General features: G+C 40.8%; 1 protein-coding gene across 1 annotated transcript in view; it reads right to left on the bottom strand.

Annotated features, from left to right (window-relative positions):
- The window catches only part of pknox2 (pbx/knotted 1 homeobox 2), a 118,554-nt gene that overhangs the window by 5,279 nt on the left and 94,459 nt on the right, over positions 1 to 18,816 (bottom strand). The window contains exons 4-7 of the mRNA XM_034117241.1: positions 15,861 to 16,032; positions 9,273 to 9,458; positions 8,973 to 9,108; positions 8,068 to 8,165 (exon numbers count right to left, since the gene is read on the bottom strand). Of these exons, the coding sequence (XP_033973132.1) occupies positions 8,068 to 8,165; positions 8,973 to 9,108; positions 9,273 to 9,458; positions 15,861 to 16,032 (592 nt within the window). The remainder of the gene's footprint in view (positions 1 to 8,067; positions 8,166 to 8,972; positions 9,109 to 9,272; positions 9,459 to 15,860; positions 16,033 to 18,816) is intronic.

Genomic DNA, 18,816 nt, shown 5'->3' with positions numbered 1-18,816 from the left:
ATCATCACACAAGAATATAACTGAATCCACAGTTCTCAGCTATCCCGGCAATACCCCTGAATTACATATTCAATGTTAAGGGATCCTGGTATGCAGAAATATTCAAATACATCATATAATAACAGGTGAAAATAATACTTCTACTGCATGCTAAAACTGAAGCTTGAACGCTTCTGCCCATTCACTTTGAATGGGGTGACGTCACGCTTTGCCGGACTGCATTGTGGGAGCAAAGCTTTGGTTTGCTCGCATTGCTCGCTTCAAAAGTAGAGCAATGTTCTACTTTTGAAGCTTCGACGGAAGCGTCAGCCAATCGAATCATATGCCAGTACAAGCTCTAGTCAATCAAACCGTGTGCTTGTGTGTTCGGGCCGGGAGATTCATGTGATTGGTTGTCGGTCGTGCTTCAGACACGCCCGCCGGCAAGCTTCAACGCACGCCGCCGTGTGTACTGTAGGGGCCGTTAGGGCCCGTCTACACAGCGGCGTGCGTTGAAGCTTCAACGCTTCTGCCCATTCACTTTGAATGGGGTGACGTCACGCTTTGCCGAACTGCATTGTGGTTCCGTCGCTTCGCTTTGCTCGCATTGCTCGCTTCAAAAGTTGAGCAATGTTCAACTTTTGAAGCTTCGACGGAAGCAAGCGTCAGCCAATCAAATCATATGCCAGTACAAGCTCTAGCCAATCAAACCGCGTGCTTGTGTGTCCGGGGCGGGAGATTCATGTGATTGGTTGTTGGTCGAGTTTCACGCCCACCGGCAAGCTTCAACGCACGCCGCCGTGTGGACGCTGCGTTAGGCTCTTTCCCCATCAAGCTCAGAGAAAACAAACGGAGTCGACCAGCAGCCAAAATGTTAGGAGGTTGAAGTGAGTCAACTGTTTGGATGTTCTAGTGAGGAGCACATCATGTAAGGGTTGTGCTGCAGAATAGTAACTGTAGAAATAATCTCTTATTTCTGCTGCTGGTATTTAAGGAAAGTAAAAAGAAAAAACTATGTGAGGTATTTGTACCGTCAGCAGAAGAGCCCACCATTGTGTGCAGTAAAATCTATTCACATTGTATTGACAGTATTTGTAAAGGTTAAAGGTTAGCCCTCAACAGTGGACATTGATATAATGTTCTCCTGTGTGAGAAATTAAAATATGTGTGCGTCTGTGTGTGTCCCCTATAGTACACCAGTCTGTGTTCATTTCCTTGTGTAGATAAATGTGTGTGTGTGTGTGCTCTGAGGCAGATAATATGAAACACAATGAACCCTCAATAGTCGCCATTACCAAATCCCCTCTGACACTACATGCTACACGTCATACTCTGAATAAAACTACTTAAATAAGTATACACATACAGAGACTGACATTGCACACTTTCACTGCCTGCATATTTTAAATATATAAATATAAAATTAGAGAAATCATTTTAATGTGTCATTATGAATGAAGTACCCATATGTGAATGCTAACACACTTTAGAGTATAGTAGGGCATATTGTATGAACATTTCATAAGCATGAGTATGTAGGACAAAATGCATCAATAAATAAAAAATGAAGGTCTGTTAAAGAATATGTAATTGAATAATTTGATGTGGAGCGTGGTAGTTGAAAGACTTACAAGGATCTCGTAGATAAATCACAGACGATCCTATATATTCACTCAGAACCATACAGACACCCCCCTCACCCAAACATACATGCACACACACATACTATCATCCCCCCCACAAGCGTCATTACAGCTGCAGCTGGGTGTCACGTGGGCTCCTCCTCTCACCCCCCTCAGCCCGGGGGTGGGCGTGTGTTGAGGGGGAAAGCAAGGTTGAATTAATTGGCGGCACGGAGCTGGAGAGTGTGATTACTCGGGGCTTATGGGTAAAGTAGCAACGGGGCTGTGTTTAATTCCCGACCCACATGTAGCACTCTGCTTCAGATATTCACCGAGGCCTCCTCTGACTGACTTACTCAAGTACTGTACTTAAGTACAATTTTGAGAGACTTGTACTCTACTTGAGTATTTCAATGTTTTGCTACTTTGTACTTCTACTCCACTACAGTTCAGAGGTATATGGTGTACTTGTACTCCCTACATGTATTTAATACCTTTAGTTACTTTACAGATTTGGATGAATGATGTGAAATATAATCAAGTGTTAAATCAGACTTTAGTTCCACCTGGAGTAAATTCACAAGCTACCCTGCAGTATACAAAGTCATTCAAACTAGCTGCACCTTTACCAGCTCTGAGAACACTTTCATGATCAATCATTATAAAACATATCATATATATTATTCTGAAATGGACCAATCTGCACAATGACTACTTTTACTGTCGCTACTTTAACTATATTTTGATGATAATACTTTTCTAGTTTTACTACAGTTTAATTGCAGGACTTTTACTGTGGTACTTCTACCTTTACTTAAAGGGCCCATGTCATGGCCATTTCCACTGATCATAATTACATTGTTGAGGTATACTAAAATAGATTTATACTGTGCAATTTTCCAAACTCACATTGGTTTCGCATACAGCATCTCTGTCAAGCATGTGTATTCAGCAGTATTCACTTTCTCCACTAAACGACTCGTTGGAGCTCTTGCCCCCCCCTCCCTGTGAGCCTAGTGTGCTCCGATTGGTCAGCTCGGCCACTCGTTCTGATTAGTCAACCACCAGAGAGGCTGCGCCCATGTCTAACAGTGCTTTTCCCGGCTGCTCTCAGCGTAACATCAGTCTTATCATGGCGTCGGTACAGCCGTATATTTTATATACATATATATTTTTAACTGTTGTTATAGAAGAGTGTGACGGCCCCAGGGCCTTTGTCTTACGATGGGGTGGAGCTGAAGAGGCTAATCAGCACGATCACGGACACCTTCGGACACGACGGCCCCAGTCTCTCTCCAAAGCGGCTGCAGGAAGACTAACTCTGCGATCCTCTCAACCACCTATCTCTGCATTTACCACAATAAATGTGCCGTGGTTTTGTAAACTCGTGTATGTCTCCTTGTCTTTCCGTTGTGGCTCATAACAAAGAGTAAGTTATTTTTACCCGTTATAAACTACTACTGTTTGATGAGAAATCAAATCATGGTTTGCTATATATGAATTCAGGGAAGAAAGGATAGGCCTACTAAGTATTTCCATTAAACTTTATTTTTAGAAATGTACAAAATAAATATAAATATACATATATACACACGGTATATCATTCATTCCTCCTCCTCGCATCTTGCCTGCGCACAGTCGGTGCGGTGCCTTTTAGCACGAGGCCTCAGTAGTAGTAGAAGTGCCTTTTAGCACGTCATGGATTGTCCGCCAGGATCTGGCTGGACGAAATCAAATGCAAATCACAAAATATTAGAGAAACTTAGTTGTTTTAGATTCGTTAGTAGTAGTTGTGTAATGAACAGCTTGCCTGCTAATATGCTAACCTAGCTTTGTTTACCTTGGTAGCTAACACGATATGAACGTTAGCTTGGAGGAAAGGCAACTATAATGCAGTGTAATAAAACTACTATGAACAAAAGCTAGTGGTTCATATTAGGCTAGCAATAAGGTGTTTATAATTGCAATCGTATACGGGTATTCTGCTACCATACAATGTAACTTGCATGAATACATTGTTTTGCGCTAGCATACAGCTAGCCTCGTTAGCTACATGCAGTATATGTACGGTCACAATGTACGGTAAATCACCCGGAGTATACTGTATGAGTATTCCGTGTGTGTGACTGCAGACATTCTCCTGCCATGACAAACATGTAAGGCCATCTGCTGACATTGTAGTTGATATATTTAAACGCTAGCAACGTAGCATCACAAAAATGTTTTTTCCGACCAAAACTAGCTCTAGCTCCGTGTGTTAGATTGGTTGCATACACGCTACGCCAGCTATAATGTAATTACGTTTCGCGACTGACCGCACGGCAAATCACCCGGAGTATACTGTCAATAGGTATTTTGTGTGTGAATGCAGACATTCTCCTGCTATGAGATACATGTATGCAAGGCCATCTGCTGATATTAGAGTTGATATATGGAAACTCTAGCAACTTAGTTAGCACAGTTAGCACTGTGTCAATGGCTTAGCAGTCCAACACAGTTTACACATTTAAACAGTCTTGTTTGATAAATACACAACATAACAATGCAAACTTACAGGTTGTATACCCAGATCTTCCCCTGCTCCAAACGGTCCAAACAAGCTGTGCATATCCGGCCTCAAACTGGGCAATGTTTTGGAAGCTTTCGTCTGTGAAATGCCGGTTCTTCGAACCTCTGGAGGAGGAACACGCCGCTGCTGGTGTGGCCATAGCTCTTCGGGATTGGTCCATTTCGTTCCGGGTACCGCATGACATCAGGCGGTACCCGGAAGAATCAAATGGGCAGTGACGTATCTCCAACGAAGCGTTTTGGGGAGGTATTTTCTGTGTTAGAGTTTTACTCGCTACAGGGTGTACTTTGAGGGTTTTGACTCTGCACACCGTTTACATGCATAAAAACCTTCATAACACACAAGGGGACGGGTAATAACCGGAAAAGCATGACATGGGAGCTTTAAGTACAAGATTTGAGTACTTCTCCCACCTCTGGCCACATGGGTCACTGTTTAACCCCCCCGCTCCCTGCTTATATGCAGTTGAGACTGTGAAGGCCACACAAAGACTGACATCCCCAGTGATACATCAAATCCACCAAATGTCTTCCGAGTCATGCACAATATTTAAATGTCTAGAAATAATGGAACCAAAATCGTCTGAATTAATCTATTCTGAATTCTAATTACCCACCCACCTGGATTTTAGGTTAATGGTTCAAACACAGTAAGTAGTCAGTACATGTTCTGCCAGTGTAACAAAGACTCCCTGTCTGAAGAGCATGACATGCAAAAGGAAAATAAGTTCTAACTGTTCATTGTCTTCGGCAGGTTTTTATAATGTGGTCTTGTTCGAATATTTCCAAAACAAATACAAATGTTAACTTTAGAGACTGAAAGCATGTTAACATTCAAGTTAATCATCATTTTACACTCACAATGGACACTTCCTTAAAGTGAGACTGCAGTAAGTTACTGTCTGTAGTCCACAAAAGTTAAAGAATGCTGCCCCAAATTATTTCAGAACGTTTTTATCAATGATACTAGTTTCAAGTATTAAATTAATTTCCTGTGTTGCTGCCAACTACCTACTTTTTAATTAGAAATGTAATACTGTGTTTTTGTGTTCCCATAGAATGTTGTGTCTGCTCTCCACCTGTCCGCCTGTTGTTTCCTTCAGTCTGTCGCCTCGGTCCTGTGTTGTGACTACCTTCAGATGAGTCAGCAGTAACTACCCAGAACAGATTCCCTGTGCCTCCGTTTCGGAGCCAAACAAAGACCTGATAACTCTGAGCAGAACTAACTGACGTCTGCTCCTGATGCTTAACAGAGGAGGATCTGTGACGGTGGATTCAATGATAAATAAGTCATAAAGGTTTGAAGGTCTCCACTCTCCTCTCCTATTAATATTTTAACAAAATAATTACACTTAAATAATTTGAAACAGCATGGAAATCGTAACACTTTTAAATGTATCGTGTTTACATTCTATATTCAGCTGTGGTGATATGTAAGGATTGGAGCTTGTCTAAATGGGTACAGATAAACAAGTGAATAACATTGAGAGATTAAAACTGAGTGAAAGATTTAAAAAAATGCACTGTAAAAATATAGTCGAGCTTAATAGTGGTTCTGTAATTTAGCAGTTAGCTTTACAAGTTGAACAACTTCAGGTGAACCACTGTGGGTCCTTGTTAATTTAGTGGGAATGCTGATGCCATGGCAACACAATGCCTGCCATGAAACACGGTTTTCTCATAACTTCAGTGAAAATGCTCCAAATGGCCCAAAACTTCACAGGTTTGGTAACATAGCCATCAACGCATCTAAGCGTATTATGGGATGTCATCAAATGCCGTTGGCATGGCGACAGATCATTCGCCATCTAGTTAGTTCAAAAGTTTGCATTTCAAATATTCTGCTGCTTTTCCAAGCCTTTTTACTTTCTTTTCTTCTCTCATCACCAGTGGCGTCGCCTGGCCTGGGCATCCGGGGCTTTAGCCCCGAATGTTTTTTCTGTAGCCCCGGACAATTCTCCCTCAATAATATAATACATTAACCGTGCTTTACGTGAACCTCATCATGACACGAGAGGACGGCAGCACTGTAATTTCCCGTGTTCAGTGAATGCAACAGAGGCATGACACCAGACCAATCAGAGAGTTGCATGGAAATAAACGTGTGCTTGTGTCATTCAAGCTCGGCTCTGTGTGTGTGTGTGTGGCAATAGCGCATTTAGTATGATAGAGAGAGAGAGGGGGGGAGAGAGGGAGAGAGGGGGAGGGAGGGACAGGTGTCAGCATGGACCGTGTTGTTAGCATCTGGTTAGCTAGCTGCACTAACGGACATAAGGAGCTGTTTGTTCCACAAGAAGCTGGAGGAGAGTCCTCTCCTCTCAGACTGAGAGACTCAGGTGAGCTAAAGGACTCTCTGAGTGTTTAGATACTTAACTTTAGTCTAAGTTATCTCAGTGGGTCTCAAACGGTTTGGTCACAAATTATTCAAAAGATTATTTCCGCGGCACACCTTCATATGATCATTATAGTTATTAAAAAAAAGAGAATAAAGTAAAAACAGTTATGAAATACTATATGGCAGTAAAACAAGAATAGAGTTTAAAAGGGGAGTGATTAGTAAAATATCCATAAAGAAAAAGAACATCTGTTTACAGTTCTGCTTCATATGGGTGTTGAGAGAGGTATCCATAGATCTCTTCATTTTGCTCTCAAAGTGCACCAGATTGATGCATTTAACTTCAATATTTAAAAAAAAATCTTCCCGGGGGAGCATCCCCCGGAACCCCCTAGAGGAGGTGAGCCCCCCACTCATAAAAAATACCACTTTACCCCTGCCTATATGCCGTGAGCTGATTATCGAGCCTTCATTGTAACAGTCGCGGGTGTACTGTGTGTGTGCGTGTGGGGAGTGTTGCAGTAAAAAATGCCACTGTAGTGCCGCCGCCACTGTGGGCTAAGCCCCGAATGTTTTCAGGTCCAGGCGACGCCCCTGCTCATCACACATTCAAGCCCCCAGTGTTCATGTATCATTTCAATCTAAATTCTTCACTTTCTTCTTACACATTACATTTCAGCATAGCAGTTTAGCGTCAGCTTTTCAGCATAAAGCATTCCTACAGTACTAGCAATTTCTTCAGGAATTGCATTCTCTAGTTACAACTGTGACCCTCTTCTTTACTTTTATAATTCAGCTGAATGTGTAATGGATAAGTAGTAGTGGTCATCTCAATAACAAACACTCAAAGGCAGAAGAAGAGTGTTCCAGATATCCTGAAATAACTGCAGACGCATTTTGAGCTGGAAAAAGGGAAACATTCAAATGTTCTGTCATGAACAATCCAATGCCAGGCTTTCATGTTGGTTCAACAGTTGTTAAACCTTCAATGGAAAAGAGATGAAACATCTGTGGTAATATATTATATTATTTCCTGTTTGTTAAAATTCCAGAAAATGTTTCTCTCATTACTCTGACTTACTGTCATAAGGAGGATTGTAAATGTTGTGTACACTGAAAAAAGTATTATGTAAACACATAACCGTTTTAGGTTAGTTTAAAGCAATAATAAGTTGAACCGAATATTTTTTTATTCAAACTTAAATGATTGCTTTGACTAACCTAATACAGTTATGTGAAATCTTTTGACATAGTACATTTAATTAAAGTCAACGTCTCAGTTTTTTCAGTGTATTAACCTTGTGTTTCTTTAAAATCTTTAAAACCAAAAAAGGATATATAATAATCTACAGTATGAAGTATAAATGCATTAAGTCAAACCCTACAGGAACATCATGGGAATAAACTATTTCCATTTTGTCTGTCAGCGGGGGGGGCTGTGTTTAGACAGACACCATGAATAGGTGCTTCGGGGGGATGGGGGGGGGGTCTCTGTGAGGTGTAAAGAGGCCTTAATGATAATGAGGCGTTAGTGTTGATATCACAGGGCGTGTGACGGTCTACCTGTGAGTTCTGGATCTGGATGGTTCCCGGCGGCAGCGCCTGCGTTAACAATTGCCCTTGCGATGTCACCATGGCAACCGGCTGGTACAGGGTCCCACCTGAGGGGATAATTTGCCGTCATGAGTATCAAGTGGCTCCAGCAGCTACTTCTCTGCCACCAGAGCCTTATTAACTTCTTGTCTGCCTCGCAAACAAGAACACGGCGAACAGAAGAAGAAATTATTAGATTCAGGGTGCAGTAATGTCCTTAAACTGAGAAAAAAGTAGACGGGAGAGTGCTTTGGCTTCTGGCTTCTGGCTTAATTAGTCTTGATCAGACACTCTTATCACAGTCTGTTTGAGCTCTCAGTGTGTAGTGATCAAAGCACATATTGATTTATTTTGGGTTAAAAGGGATTTCCAGAGGGCAGGATTAACATTTCCCTGTACCGGCTCGACATTAGCCAAGCACCCTTTGAAGGATGTAATCACTGTTTCTGATACACGAACACACATATCTGTCACTATGTCATACATTCTGTTTGAACAAAGTAGCATTTAAATATTGTGATTAATTGATAAATGGTGTGTTTTGTTTAAGCTTGTGATGCATGAAATTGTTGTCACTTGATTTCCTATATATATATATACAATTACACAAAAGTTGATAGACTATATTTCCATGTACTGATAATATAGAAAATATGTGAAATTAGGTGTGTATAACCATGACAACATGAAGAAACTAAACTTTCCACTGGATGAAATTAAAATGCTTGGCTGAATCCAAGTCCTATGGATGTTACACTACTTAGAGTCCATCAGATGAGTTCAACAATGTGACATTAACTGTTACTACCAAAACCCAAAATGAACATTATACAGTATGTGTGTGTCATGGTGTTTGTGTGTTATCACATGCTTACCCGATACCACTTGGGAGTTGATGGTAGTCATGGTAACATTGCCTTGTTGCAGACCCCCGGCAGACACCAGTATCCCTGAAGGGTTAACAGAGCTGGAGACAGAGGTCATGGATGGAGAGGAGGTCTGAATTAGTTCCTGGGGGATCACAGAGAGACACTAGTGAGCCAATGTAAAGATAGCTCTACTGAAAAATGTCCAAAAGCTAAATCTACCTGGTGATAAAGGACAAGCTGTATCTTTGTGAGTGTTCCTCAGAGATAGATACCCTGAAGGAAGTGTGAGCAGAGTGTGTGACTGACCTGCTGCATGTTGAGGCTGGTGTGTGACGGAGAGTAGGGGCCTCCCAGGTCGTTGCGCAGGAGGTTGTCGCTGTGCATCTTGGTCTTGAGGCAGGTGATGTAACGGTTGCAGAAATCTTTACAGAGTTCATTGACCTTCTCTAACTCTAATAGGTGGATTCGCAACACCTGGATGGCCTTCACCATCTGAAGGAAACAGAGGGAAAGAAGAAACACCTTCACAACACGCTAAAACACGGAATCACTTTCAAAACACCTTTTATTTACCTAATAATGCATGGAAATCCATTTTCAGCAAAGTTTCGCATACATTTTTCTGAACAGCTTTAAGTGACTCTTTTCCCCCAAAATAATAGCTTTATTGCAAATGTTAAAGGTTTTCAGTCTGCAGCCATGCTAACAGCTCTGTGAGGCAGAGTGCTGCTTTAAGCTAAATGTTAGCCACATGCTAAAAATGAAATGTTGATGATTCGAGTAGCACATTTTGTTTAGTGCTTAAACATGTAAGACAACATACAACTGAGGCTGATGAAAATGAGTTGTGCAGGTTTTTGGTCATAAGTCAAAGTCTCCTGGTAGAGTAAAACGTACAGGCAGGGGATCATGTCGGCACTATTGAATATTGTCAAATTGCTCTTAAAATGTTTTAGTGTGGACCAAGGTTATGGACCAACCAACCAACAAACAATAAGACATTTTGAAATTAGCATGGTGAATATATGCAATCAATTAAACACATTAATAGTGTATACTTCAACCAATAATTTAACAATTCTCAGATAATTTCCATGTCCAAATTAACAAAGCGACCAATTAATTTGCAACCTAAATGTGGCTTCTAATTTGTTCTAGATTTGAAAAAAAACAAAAGCAAAGATATCCATAGAGCTAGTATAAGTCAAGATCCTGGGTCTTACAGATCCTCCAGTTTGAGATGTTTTTGTTGGAAACTGTTAGTACAGTACAGACACTGTGAATCTCCTTTCAGAGCCCCAGAATGTGTTACTGAAAACATCATGCTAACGATACAGATGTAGAGGTTTCATCATTGAATGGATTCAAGTTTGTTCTCATACAGCTGCATAGATGATCCTTCAAACCAGCTCTGCATTCACTCTAATGGCGAATTTCCACTACACAGTGGCGGCGCCAGGGTATGGCTGGGGTAGGCTACAGCCATACCAAGAAATGGCTTAGCCCCACCTTAGCCCCACCATGAAAAATGATGTTAAAGTAAGCAAATTAAATTAAATAATAAGCAAAATGCTAAATGTTGAGAACACGGATTGCAAAAATATACGGGTCGTGTCCACAACACACAAACTGATCCTGCTGTAACAACAAGTGCATGTTACTGATGCAATATGGTTGAGACCATTCAGGGTTATGCTAGAAGAGGGGTGCAAGGAATAGTCTAAGTAGTGGGGGAGTTTTATACACTAAAGGTGTGGAAATTCTCTCGCGTTATAATATCAGCTCGGCCGCGGTCAGATCAAAATGCCTTCGAATGCAATTTCAATAGACCTACAGCCAATCAGAGCAACGCAACGTTGGGTCTGCGTCATGCCTTATTGATTGAGATCAATCGAAACCGCCATTCAGTATCCCCATTGGATCTTCAACATGTACTATCATACGTCACGTTCACAGTGATCCCTTTTTATTTACTACAAGACAAATGTGCCGTTTTATTTCATACAGTTCCATTTTGATTGAGACAGGGAAATAATCTAAACCTCACGCGTGGCGTTTCACTGTCAAGGGGGGCGATATAGCGTGTATGTAATTACATTGCAAATACTGACTTGAGCACCACCACTGTATGGGTTAGCCCTACCATAGATTACCCAACAAAAATACTCTGGCGCCGCAACTGCCACTACAGCGCGGAGCTCGCTTTAAGCGTGCCCGTTTTTGGTTGCGTTTCCACTTGGCGTAGTTCCGGCTAGCGGGTACTATTTCACAGTTTTTCTGGCCCCATAAAATCGTGGTTCTTTCCGGGCCAACAACCAGGCTGAGTATGCTAAACTAGAGAGAGAATCGCTGGCAAGGGGACTACAACTACAACAAGATGGACATATTTGACCGTGATTTAATTGTAATACACGTTTCAAAATGATGCCGAAGTAACAACATACTGATACCGGTTAGTAAAAACCATGAAATAATGCTTTGACAAGTCTGCAGACAGACGGCAGGCGAAAAACCTTTTAAAATGCGTGTTTTCTAAATGGAGATCGGCTAAGCTAACGCAGTATATGCTCCGACCGTCCACACTCACAACAACGGCCTATACAGACATAAATAAAGCAGCGACTGTATTCACCATGACACAGGCAGTCTGTGGTTTGTACTTGTTTAACTTTTGTCTAGTTTCTGAACATATATGAGGAGCTGTGAGCTCTGAGTGCTAACAGTTAACGGCTGATGGTTTTGTGGTTCTCATTGAAGATGACGTCACGGCTCCGCCTACACTGCGTTACTATAGTTACTGCCCCAGATACTAAACTGTAATGGAAACTAGGCATAAAGTGAGCCAGTCCTAACAAGGCCTAACGAGGCCTAGCCATACCGAGCGAGGCCCTGTAGTGGAAATGCGCCATAACACACATTTTGACTAAACTGAGTCAAATGAACAGAGACAGGGATGAGATGTTTAAAGTATGTTTTTTAAAGGGTGTGACGAAAGATTTGTGACGAGATCAAGTGAAATTCAACCATTTACATTTTTGATGAGCAGGGAGTGTCTTTTATTATTTAATCCTGAGTTGCATATAGATTGCAAGTATACAGGGGGGCTGTAATCCCACCATCCTTCACTCTCCCAAGATCACGCCTCTTTTATGCAATGCTGAGAGGTCGACCCTAATACGCCTTCACTGTCTGTCTGAAGAGCTGGTTTTGTAGGCTACGACATTCAAACAAATAATACATCTTATTTTTATCATTATAGGATAACGAGGTTAACGGTGGGGTAGGTAATTTTGGAGAAACCAGCTCGAGATCGCTAGAATTTGAAAATACACAGCCGGAAAAAATCTGCCACTTCCTTACAGAGCCCCTCCTCCAACACACATGAACGCGCACATGACCAATGAGGGCACGAGATAAGTTTGTGCACAGATGGAAGGCTGACAGGCAGGTAGGCCATCCAGTTATTTTAGCCGGGCCGGCTAAAATGATTGGTCGTACTTTTTACAGTATTACAGCTTCCACAGATGACATTTTTTCATGGATTTTTTGTCAAAGCACTTCAGATATTCATTGCTATCGGGATGTTAAGAGCATTCCATGGAATATAACAAAAAGTGTATCTCGAGCCGGTTTCTCAAACTTACCTACCCCACCTTTAATGTCCCGAAAATCTCGTTCAAATTCTAAAGGATCTTTTCTCTCTCGCCTATCTCTATGTGCATGATATTTAAGGGTGAATCTTGTAACAGATATTTAAGGCTGAAAACAGAAACATTTACTTTAATTAAATGTATTATGTCAACAAGTTTCACGTAAGGTTAGTTGAAATAATTAATGATAGGTTGAATGTAATATTTTTTATTTAAACAAAATATTATTCATTTCAGCTAACCTAATATAGTTATGTGAAATCTGTTGATATAATACTTTTAATTAATATCAGCGTTTCAGTGTTCTCAGTGTACAGTAACCTGTTTTTTACACATACTCTGAGCTTTCAACTGCATCTCAGGCACATGAAGTCTGTGAGACTGAGACTATGTTAAAGCATAATAAAGCTAGTAAGTTTACATATAGGTCTAAATATTGCATAATATTTAGAAAGAACAACATTCCTGTCCCAAACAGCCGGAGAGAGAAGGGTTCAGCAGGTAGGGTGTGAGAGGTCACATGATCCAGTAGGTCAGCTAAGGGTGACTGGTCTTGTGGAGCTAAATACAGAATCTTGATATAATTAATAATATTCTTTTAGGTCTAGATCGGTTCAATCATTTTAAGGAACGCCAGCATCTTTCCTGCCGTACGCCTGAAGTAACATCTTTAGGAAGGGCTACAGCCTATAATAAAACTATGGGGAGGAGTTTTTTGACAAGTGATAGACAGATAAGAGACTAACCACATTTGATAACATGAATAACTCAATGACTACTAGCCAATACAAATTAGTACAGTACATTTACAACACACTGGTACATATGTTTACCTACCAGCTACGTTAACAAGGATATCTATTTGGGGGGGTTCTGATCTGGCTCTTTCATGTTGGTTTTACAGGCATTAATTCCCTCCAAACGTGATTTATATTGTTGAGGAAACAGGTGTCACTACAGTGCAGACACCGAAACAGGTAGTGGCAGAGAAAGGGTGATATATATGTTTTACTTCCCTTGAGTCGGATCAATTTACCCCTTAGATAGAGCAAGTTAAGCAGCAAGACAACCTTTTTTAGAAGTCATATTTTCAAGGCCCTTTATTATAGATGTATTATTTTCCTTTTGATTGAAAGAAGACATCCTGAAGTAAAGGTTGTTGTCATTTGACTTCAATCTCTTTTTTCCTTGCCTAGAGGACAACATAGGTAAACATTGGCTCATCTCACCCCAATCTCCCCTAACCAAGTAATGGACACCCCCTGTTGTTTCCCAGGATTTCTTTCACCACACTGTTCCTGGAGAGCAAAGACTTTGAGACAGCATCTGAACCACCATGGGGAGTTAAGAATCTTCACTCTAAAGGTGGATGAGGCTCATGTCCCTGAAGCTGTCAAGAAACATCTCTCCACACTAAACTGGAACTATTGCTGCCCGGACATTCTCAAAGAGTTCAAATTAATGCAACAGTCCAAGAGGAACTTCTTTCATATTATATAGACATTTAATCATTTGTGTTGCTAGGAAACTGATGTGCCTATGTTGGGCCTAATGTTTTTACAACGTTGTTTGAAAGTGACATTTTCTTTAAACAGAAATCATTCAGTTAATGTACAATATTCACATCACTCTGTGTGTTCTCCTCTCCAGCAGATATCTTTCCATCACCAGAGTGACTCCTCTCCACTCTATGCAGCTCACTCCTCAAAGTCACCACTCAAGGTCACAGAATGGACAGAAAAGTGCTTGGCCAAGGAGGAGATAAATCAGCTAATTAAACTGTGCTCACTTAATCAAGGGACCAGTTACTGTTCTCCCATCGCAGCCAGTGTGGCCCAGTGTAGCATTACTGTCCTGGGGAAGAGTTAGGGCCCTGTGGGAGGGGCCGTGCCCAGGGCCTCATAAAACACACAGATGCAGGGTTAATTGACTGTTCAGCACTCCAAGTACTGTAACAGCAAGTGTGCACTTTTTTTCCTGCCTTGTCTCTGTCTGGCTTCACCTCCTCTGCCACTTTACTCAGTGAACATGATCAGCATCCTCCTTCTCTTCATTTGTAATTACAGCTAGCGGTTGTGCGAGGGGGGGTGCAAGGGGAGGATGGAGGAGATGACATGAAAAAGGAGGTGAATGGCAGCAGCAGCATGATTGGATGCAGTGCAGAGAAACAGGCATATGACATACATTGTTTTATCATTTTACTTAACACTACTTATTAGAAATATTACTTTAAAAGTCCCATGTCATGCTTTTCCGGTTATTACCCGTCCCCTTGTGTGTTATGAAGGTTTGTATGCATGTAAACGGTCTGCAGAGTCACAAACCCTCAAAGTACACCCTGTAGCGAGTAAAACTCTAACACAGAAAAGACCTGTCTATGCTGCCCCAGAACGCCTCGTTGGACATTTCTCTTTTTCTTCCTGGGTACAGTGACGTGCCCATACCCAAATGGACCCATTGGTCCAAATAGACCAATCCGTGGAGCCGTTACGTTACCTCCGCGGAGCCGTTAGGTTCCTCACACACACACACTCAATCTTTTCTCAGCTGCAGCTCCGCCGATTTCTCCTCCCTGAGACGGCAGGACGCGGCGAGGCTGTGAGTCGGTGTGTGAGCACACACACAAACTGTGTGTGTGTGTGTTCGGGCTGGTTTCGGGCTGGGTTTCGCTGTGTCTCGCTGTCTCGTAGACGGCCACTGGGCTCATAGGGAGGGGGGGGGCAGGAGCTCCAACAAGCCGTTTAGAACAGAGAGTGAATACACATACTATACAGAGATGCTGTATCAGAAACCAATGTGAGTTTGGAACATTGAACAATATAAATCTATTTTAGTAGACCTCAACAATGGAATTATGATCAGTAGAAATGGCCATGACATGGGACCTTTAACTTCTTATGTTTGTATAGATATATCTTTATTTTAATTGTATCTTTATATTGCAAATAGCTTAACTTCTTATCTTTAAGTATTTTATTATTCTATTTCTTAATTTTGTATGTATGTTTTATTGAATTCATTTTCAAATGTAAAATGGAGAAACTATCATTCCCTCGGCATAAATATTTCAGATTCTGATTTGCAGCTTTATTTATTTTTATTTTCATATACCTCATTCAAGTTCACCAGATTGTCTAAAGTAACTAACTATAAGACAGCTTTGGCTAAAACATTAAATCACAAAAGAATCAAAAACCACTGTCACTGAAGCTCAGTTGGAGTTGATATCACGGGTGTAGCTCACCAGGTTGTCCAGCTCTGGATCCTCGCTGAAGAAAGGTTTGTGTTCTCGCTCCTGCTGATGCACAAAGTTTTCAATGTCCACATCAAAGCTGGCGGAGGTGATGCATTCAGAGCCCTGCGTGGCCTGCTCACACTTCTCAAACAGCAGCGCCAGCAGGGGGAACAACGGATGTCTGCGGAGAGACAGACATACACACGTTATATGGAAATGTAAAATGTTGTCTTTGATCTTATTTCATTTTTCTATATTATTGATTCTGTATTATACACTGAAAAAACTGAGACGTTGACCTTAATTAAATGTATTATGTCAACAGATTTCACATACAGTAACTGTATTAGGCTATTATAAAGCAATACTATTCATATTATTGCTTTAAACCAACCTGTGCATCAAGCAGCACACACACACGCACGCACGCACACACACACACACACACACACACACACACACACACACACACACACACACAGTATAGAACCCTACACACCATGTATTGTTGTGTTGATTGAGCTGGTTTATGACATTACCACATTTCAGTCCTGTGTGCTCATGTTACACATTACAATGTACATCTTACATTATTTATCTAAAGAGCTTACTCCCACTAACAATGAAAGGACATGAGTTACACAGTAACACTCATAATGCTACATAGATCATACAGGAGCGTCAGATTGCTTTGTGAAGAGAATCAAGACGTCAATGTTGAAGAGAGTTCATACTCAGTGACCAGAGTGACAGCATGTTGATGCATGTCTGTGTCATTTATTTGTAATCCTTGACAATTGAGATATATAAAAATGTCCCTGAAAGAAAGTGTCAGATGCAGTCTTAATGAACTTAATGATCAGTGAACAGTTTATTAGAACAGCCTGTTTAACACACTTTATGTCCTTTAAAAATAATATTTATGCTATGCACATGCAATACTTTGTCCATGTTAATACCGTACATATGTAAAGACGCATTGATAACATAGGTAAGAGTGAAGCCTTCTTTTGTGCATCTGTCATTCTTAAAATGAAGCACGAAGTTTAATCCGAAAACAAGAGTACGTTAAAGGGTCTTGAACATATTGTGATGTAATGTTATGTTGAATGTCTGTTTCTTGTCTCAATGTTTGCCTTGTTGATGCTGTAAATGGAGCTGCTGTGATGCAAGAACATGTTCAGGCTTGAGCTGACAATAAAGTATCATCGTATCGTATTGTAGTGAACTCTCAATGGAGCGACTGAATAGAAAAACTCAAGTCATAAAAGTCCCCCCCTCACTGTACCGTTAATAGCATGGCAGCTCCGTGACATTCCCTAAAGGACATGCTGAACATACGGACAAGGTTCAGCCAGATCTTAAAGTGGATAGGATATGGTCCAGTGACAGCGCTTCAGTGTCACCTACAATGTTACCATCTGCCTGACATAGGGAATGTCACTCTAAGATCTGCAGATACACAAGGCAGTGGCCCACACTGAGCTGTGTGTGTACATGCCAGATTATTGAGCATTTCCACTTGGAAGAAATCAAACCTAAACAGACTGCTTGGGAATAGATGCATTTTTTTGACGCAAAGACCTACATTTAACACTCAATGTTCTTATTGCATTCCAACTCTCTTTCTGCACTCTGCCTCTTCCATCCTCTCACACTCTGCCCTGTGTGTTACCTTTGACTTAAAGGAAAACCCAAAAGAAAATATGTTGCAGCCAAATGAATTATGATAAGGACTCTTGGCAGTGTATTATATAACTCCTGTAAGCTGCTTACTAGAGGCACATTTCACTATTTCCACAGCCAGTGGCTTTAGCTGTACCGGGGTATACTCATGCTACAAGGAAGCCCAGTTTCAAACTGAAGTTGTTAACATTCACAACAGCAACAAACAGAAGGTTATTATTCCAAAAGATTTCAGGATTTCAAATACAAGACCTTGAAATACAAGTCCTTGTCAATGGCATAGAATGTCATAGAATGTGTTCAACAATAAATATCTCGGGGAAAAGAAAATGTTTGGGATGTGTTCGGTTACCAGTACTCATGGTTATTAATTTAATTGTATTATTTGTATTATAATTCTATATTGTCACAGAGATAAATAAACACAATGCTCAGTAGAGTGCTGCATGATTTTGTATGTTGGTAAGTTTGTAGTTAGTGAGTTTGCACACCAGAGCTATCACAGTGAATCAAACTATTATTATAAAAGCTAAATACTTTATGTATAATGTTATGTAGCTACTATGAGCATGTCTAGACTGCTTTGGGTAAATGTCCCTCCTGGATGAGTGTATGCAAAATCTGTGTGAATGTACATGAACCATGAGTTATGGTGGAAACTAAGTGCGAACCAGGGTGAAAGCACTGCATTCTCTTGGAGTGTAATATGAATACATACATATACATTTGACAATGACTTAAGTCTGCCTTGAATTACTATTCATTTGTACTGTAGTAGAAGTGTGTTCATAATTCCTCAAGATGGTCTAATTGATAATCCGGTGTTTGGCTTGAAAGGATGATCTTTTGGTTTTATTATTTTTTAGATTGGTAATATCACGAGGTGAGTAGTTTATGTCTGATGTGTGTATGTGGCTAAACGTATGTTCGACTGTATGTGTGTGGACCCCAGGCAGAATAGCTGATGCTAGTGCTAATGCTAATGGGTATCCTAACCAAGATGAAAACATAAAACATAAAGATAAATACAGGTTAAATAAATTGAACAAAATGCATTTATATTATAACTGACTGTTCTTATTGGTAGTTGTTGCTTAAAGATAATGTCACATGTTTCTCTCTGTTTTATGTCAAACTGTATCATTGTTGTGGACATGTATAGGTGTGTATGTGCAGAATGTGTGTTTTGTGAGTGTGTGTTGCAGAGGACTGCAGTGACATGGAGGCAGACTGACCCCCCCCACTCAGGCTCTAACCCATGTCTCTCATTTGGAGACTT

The sequence above is a fragment of the Trematomus bernacchii genome, unplaced genomic scaffold (assembly GCF_902827165.1).
Source record: "Trematomus bernacchii unplaced genomic scaffold, fTreBer1.1, whole genome shotgun sequence".
In the NCBI taxonomy this organism is placed as follows: domain Eukaryota; kingdom Metazoa; phylum Chordata; class Actinopteri; order Perciformes; family Nototheniidae; genus Trematomus; species Trematomus bernacchii.
The sequence above is the reverse complement of the archived record's forward strand: the minus strand, read 5'-3'. Positions and strand labels throughout refer to the sequence as shown.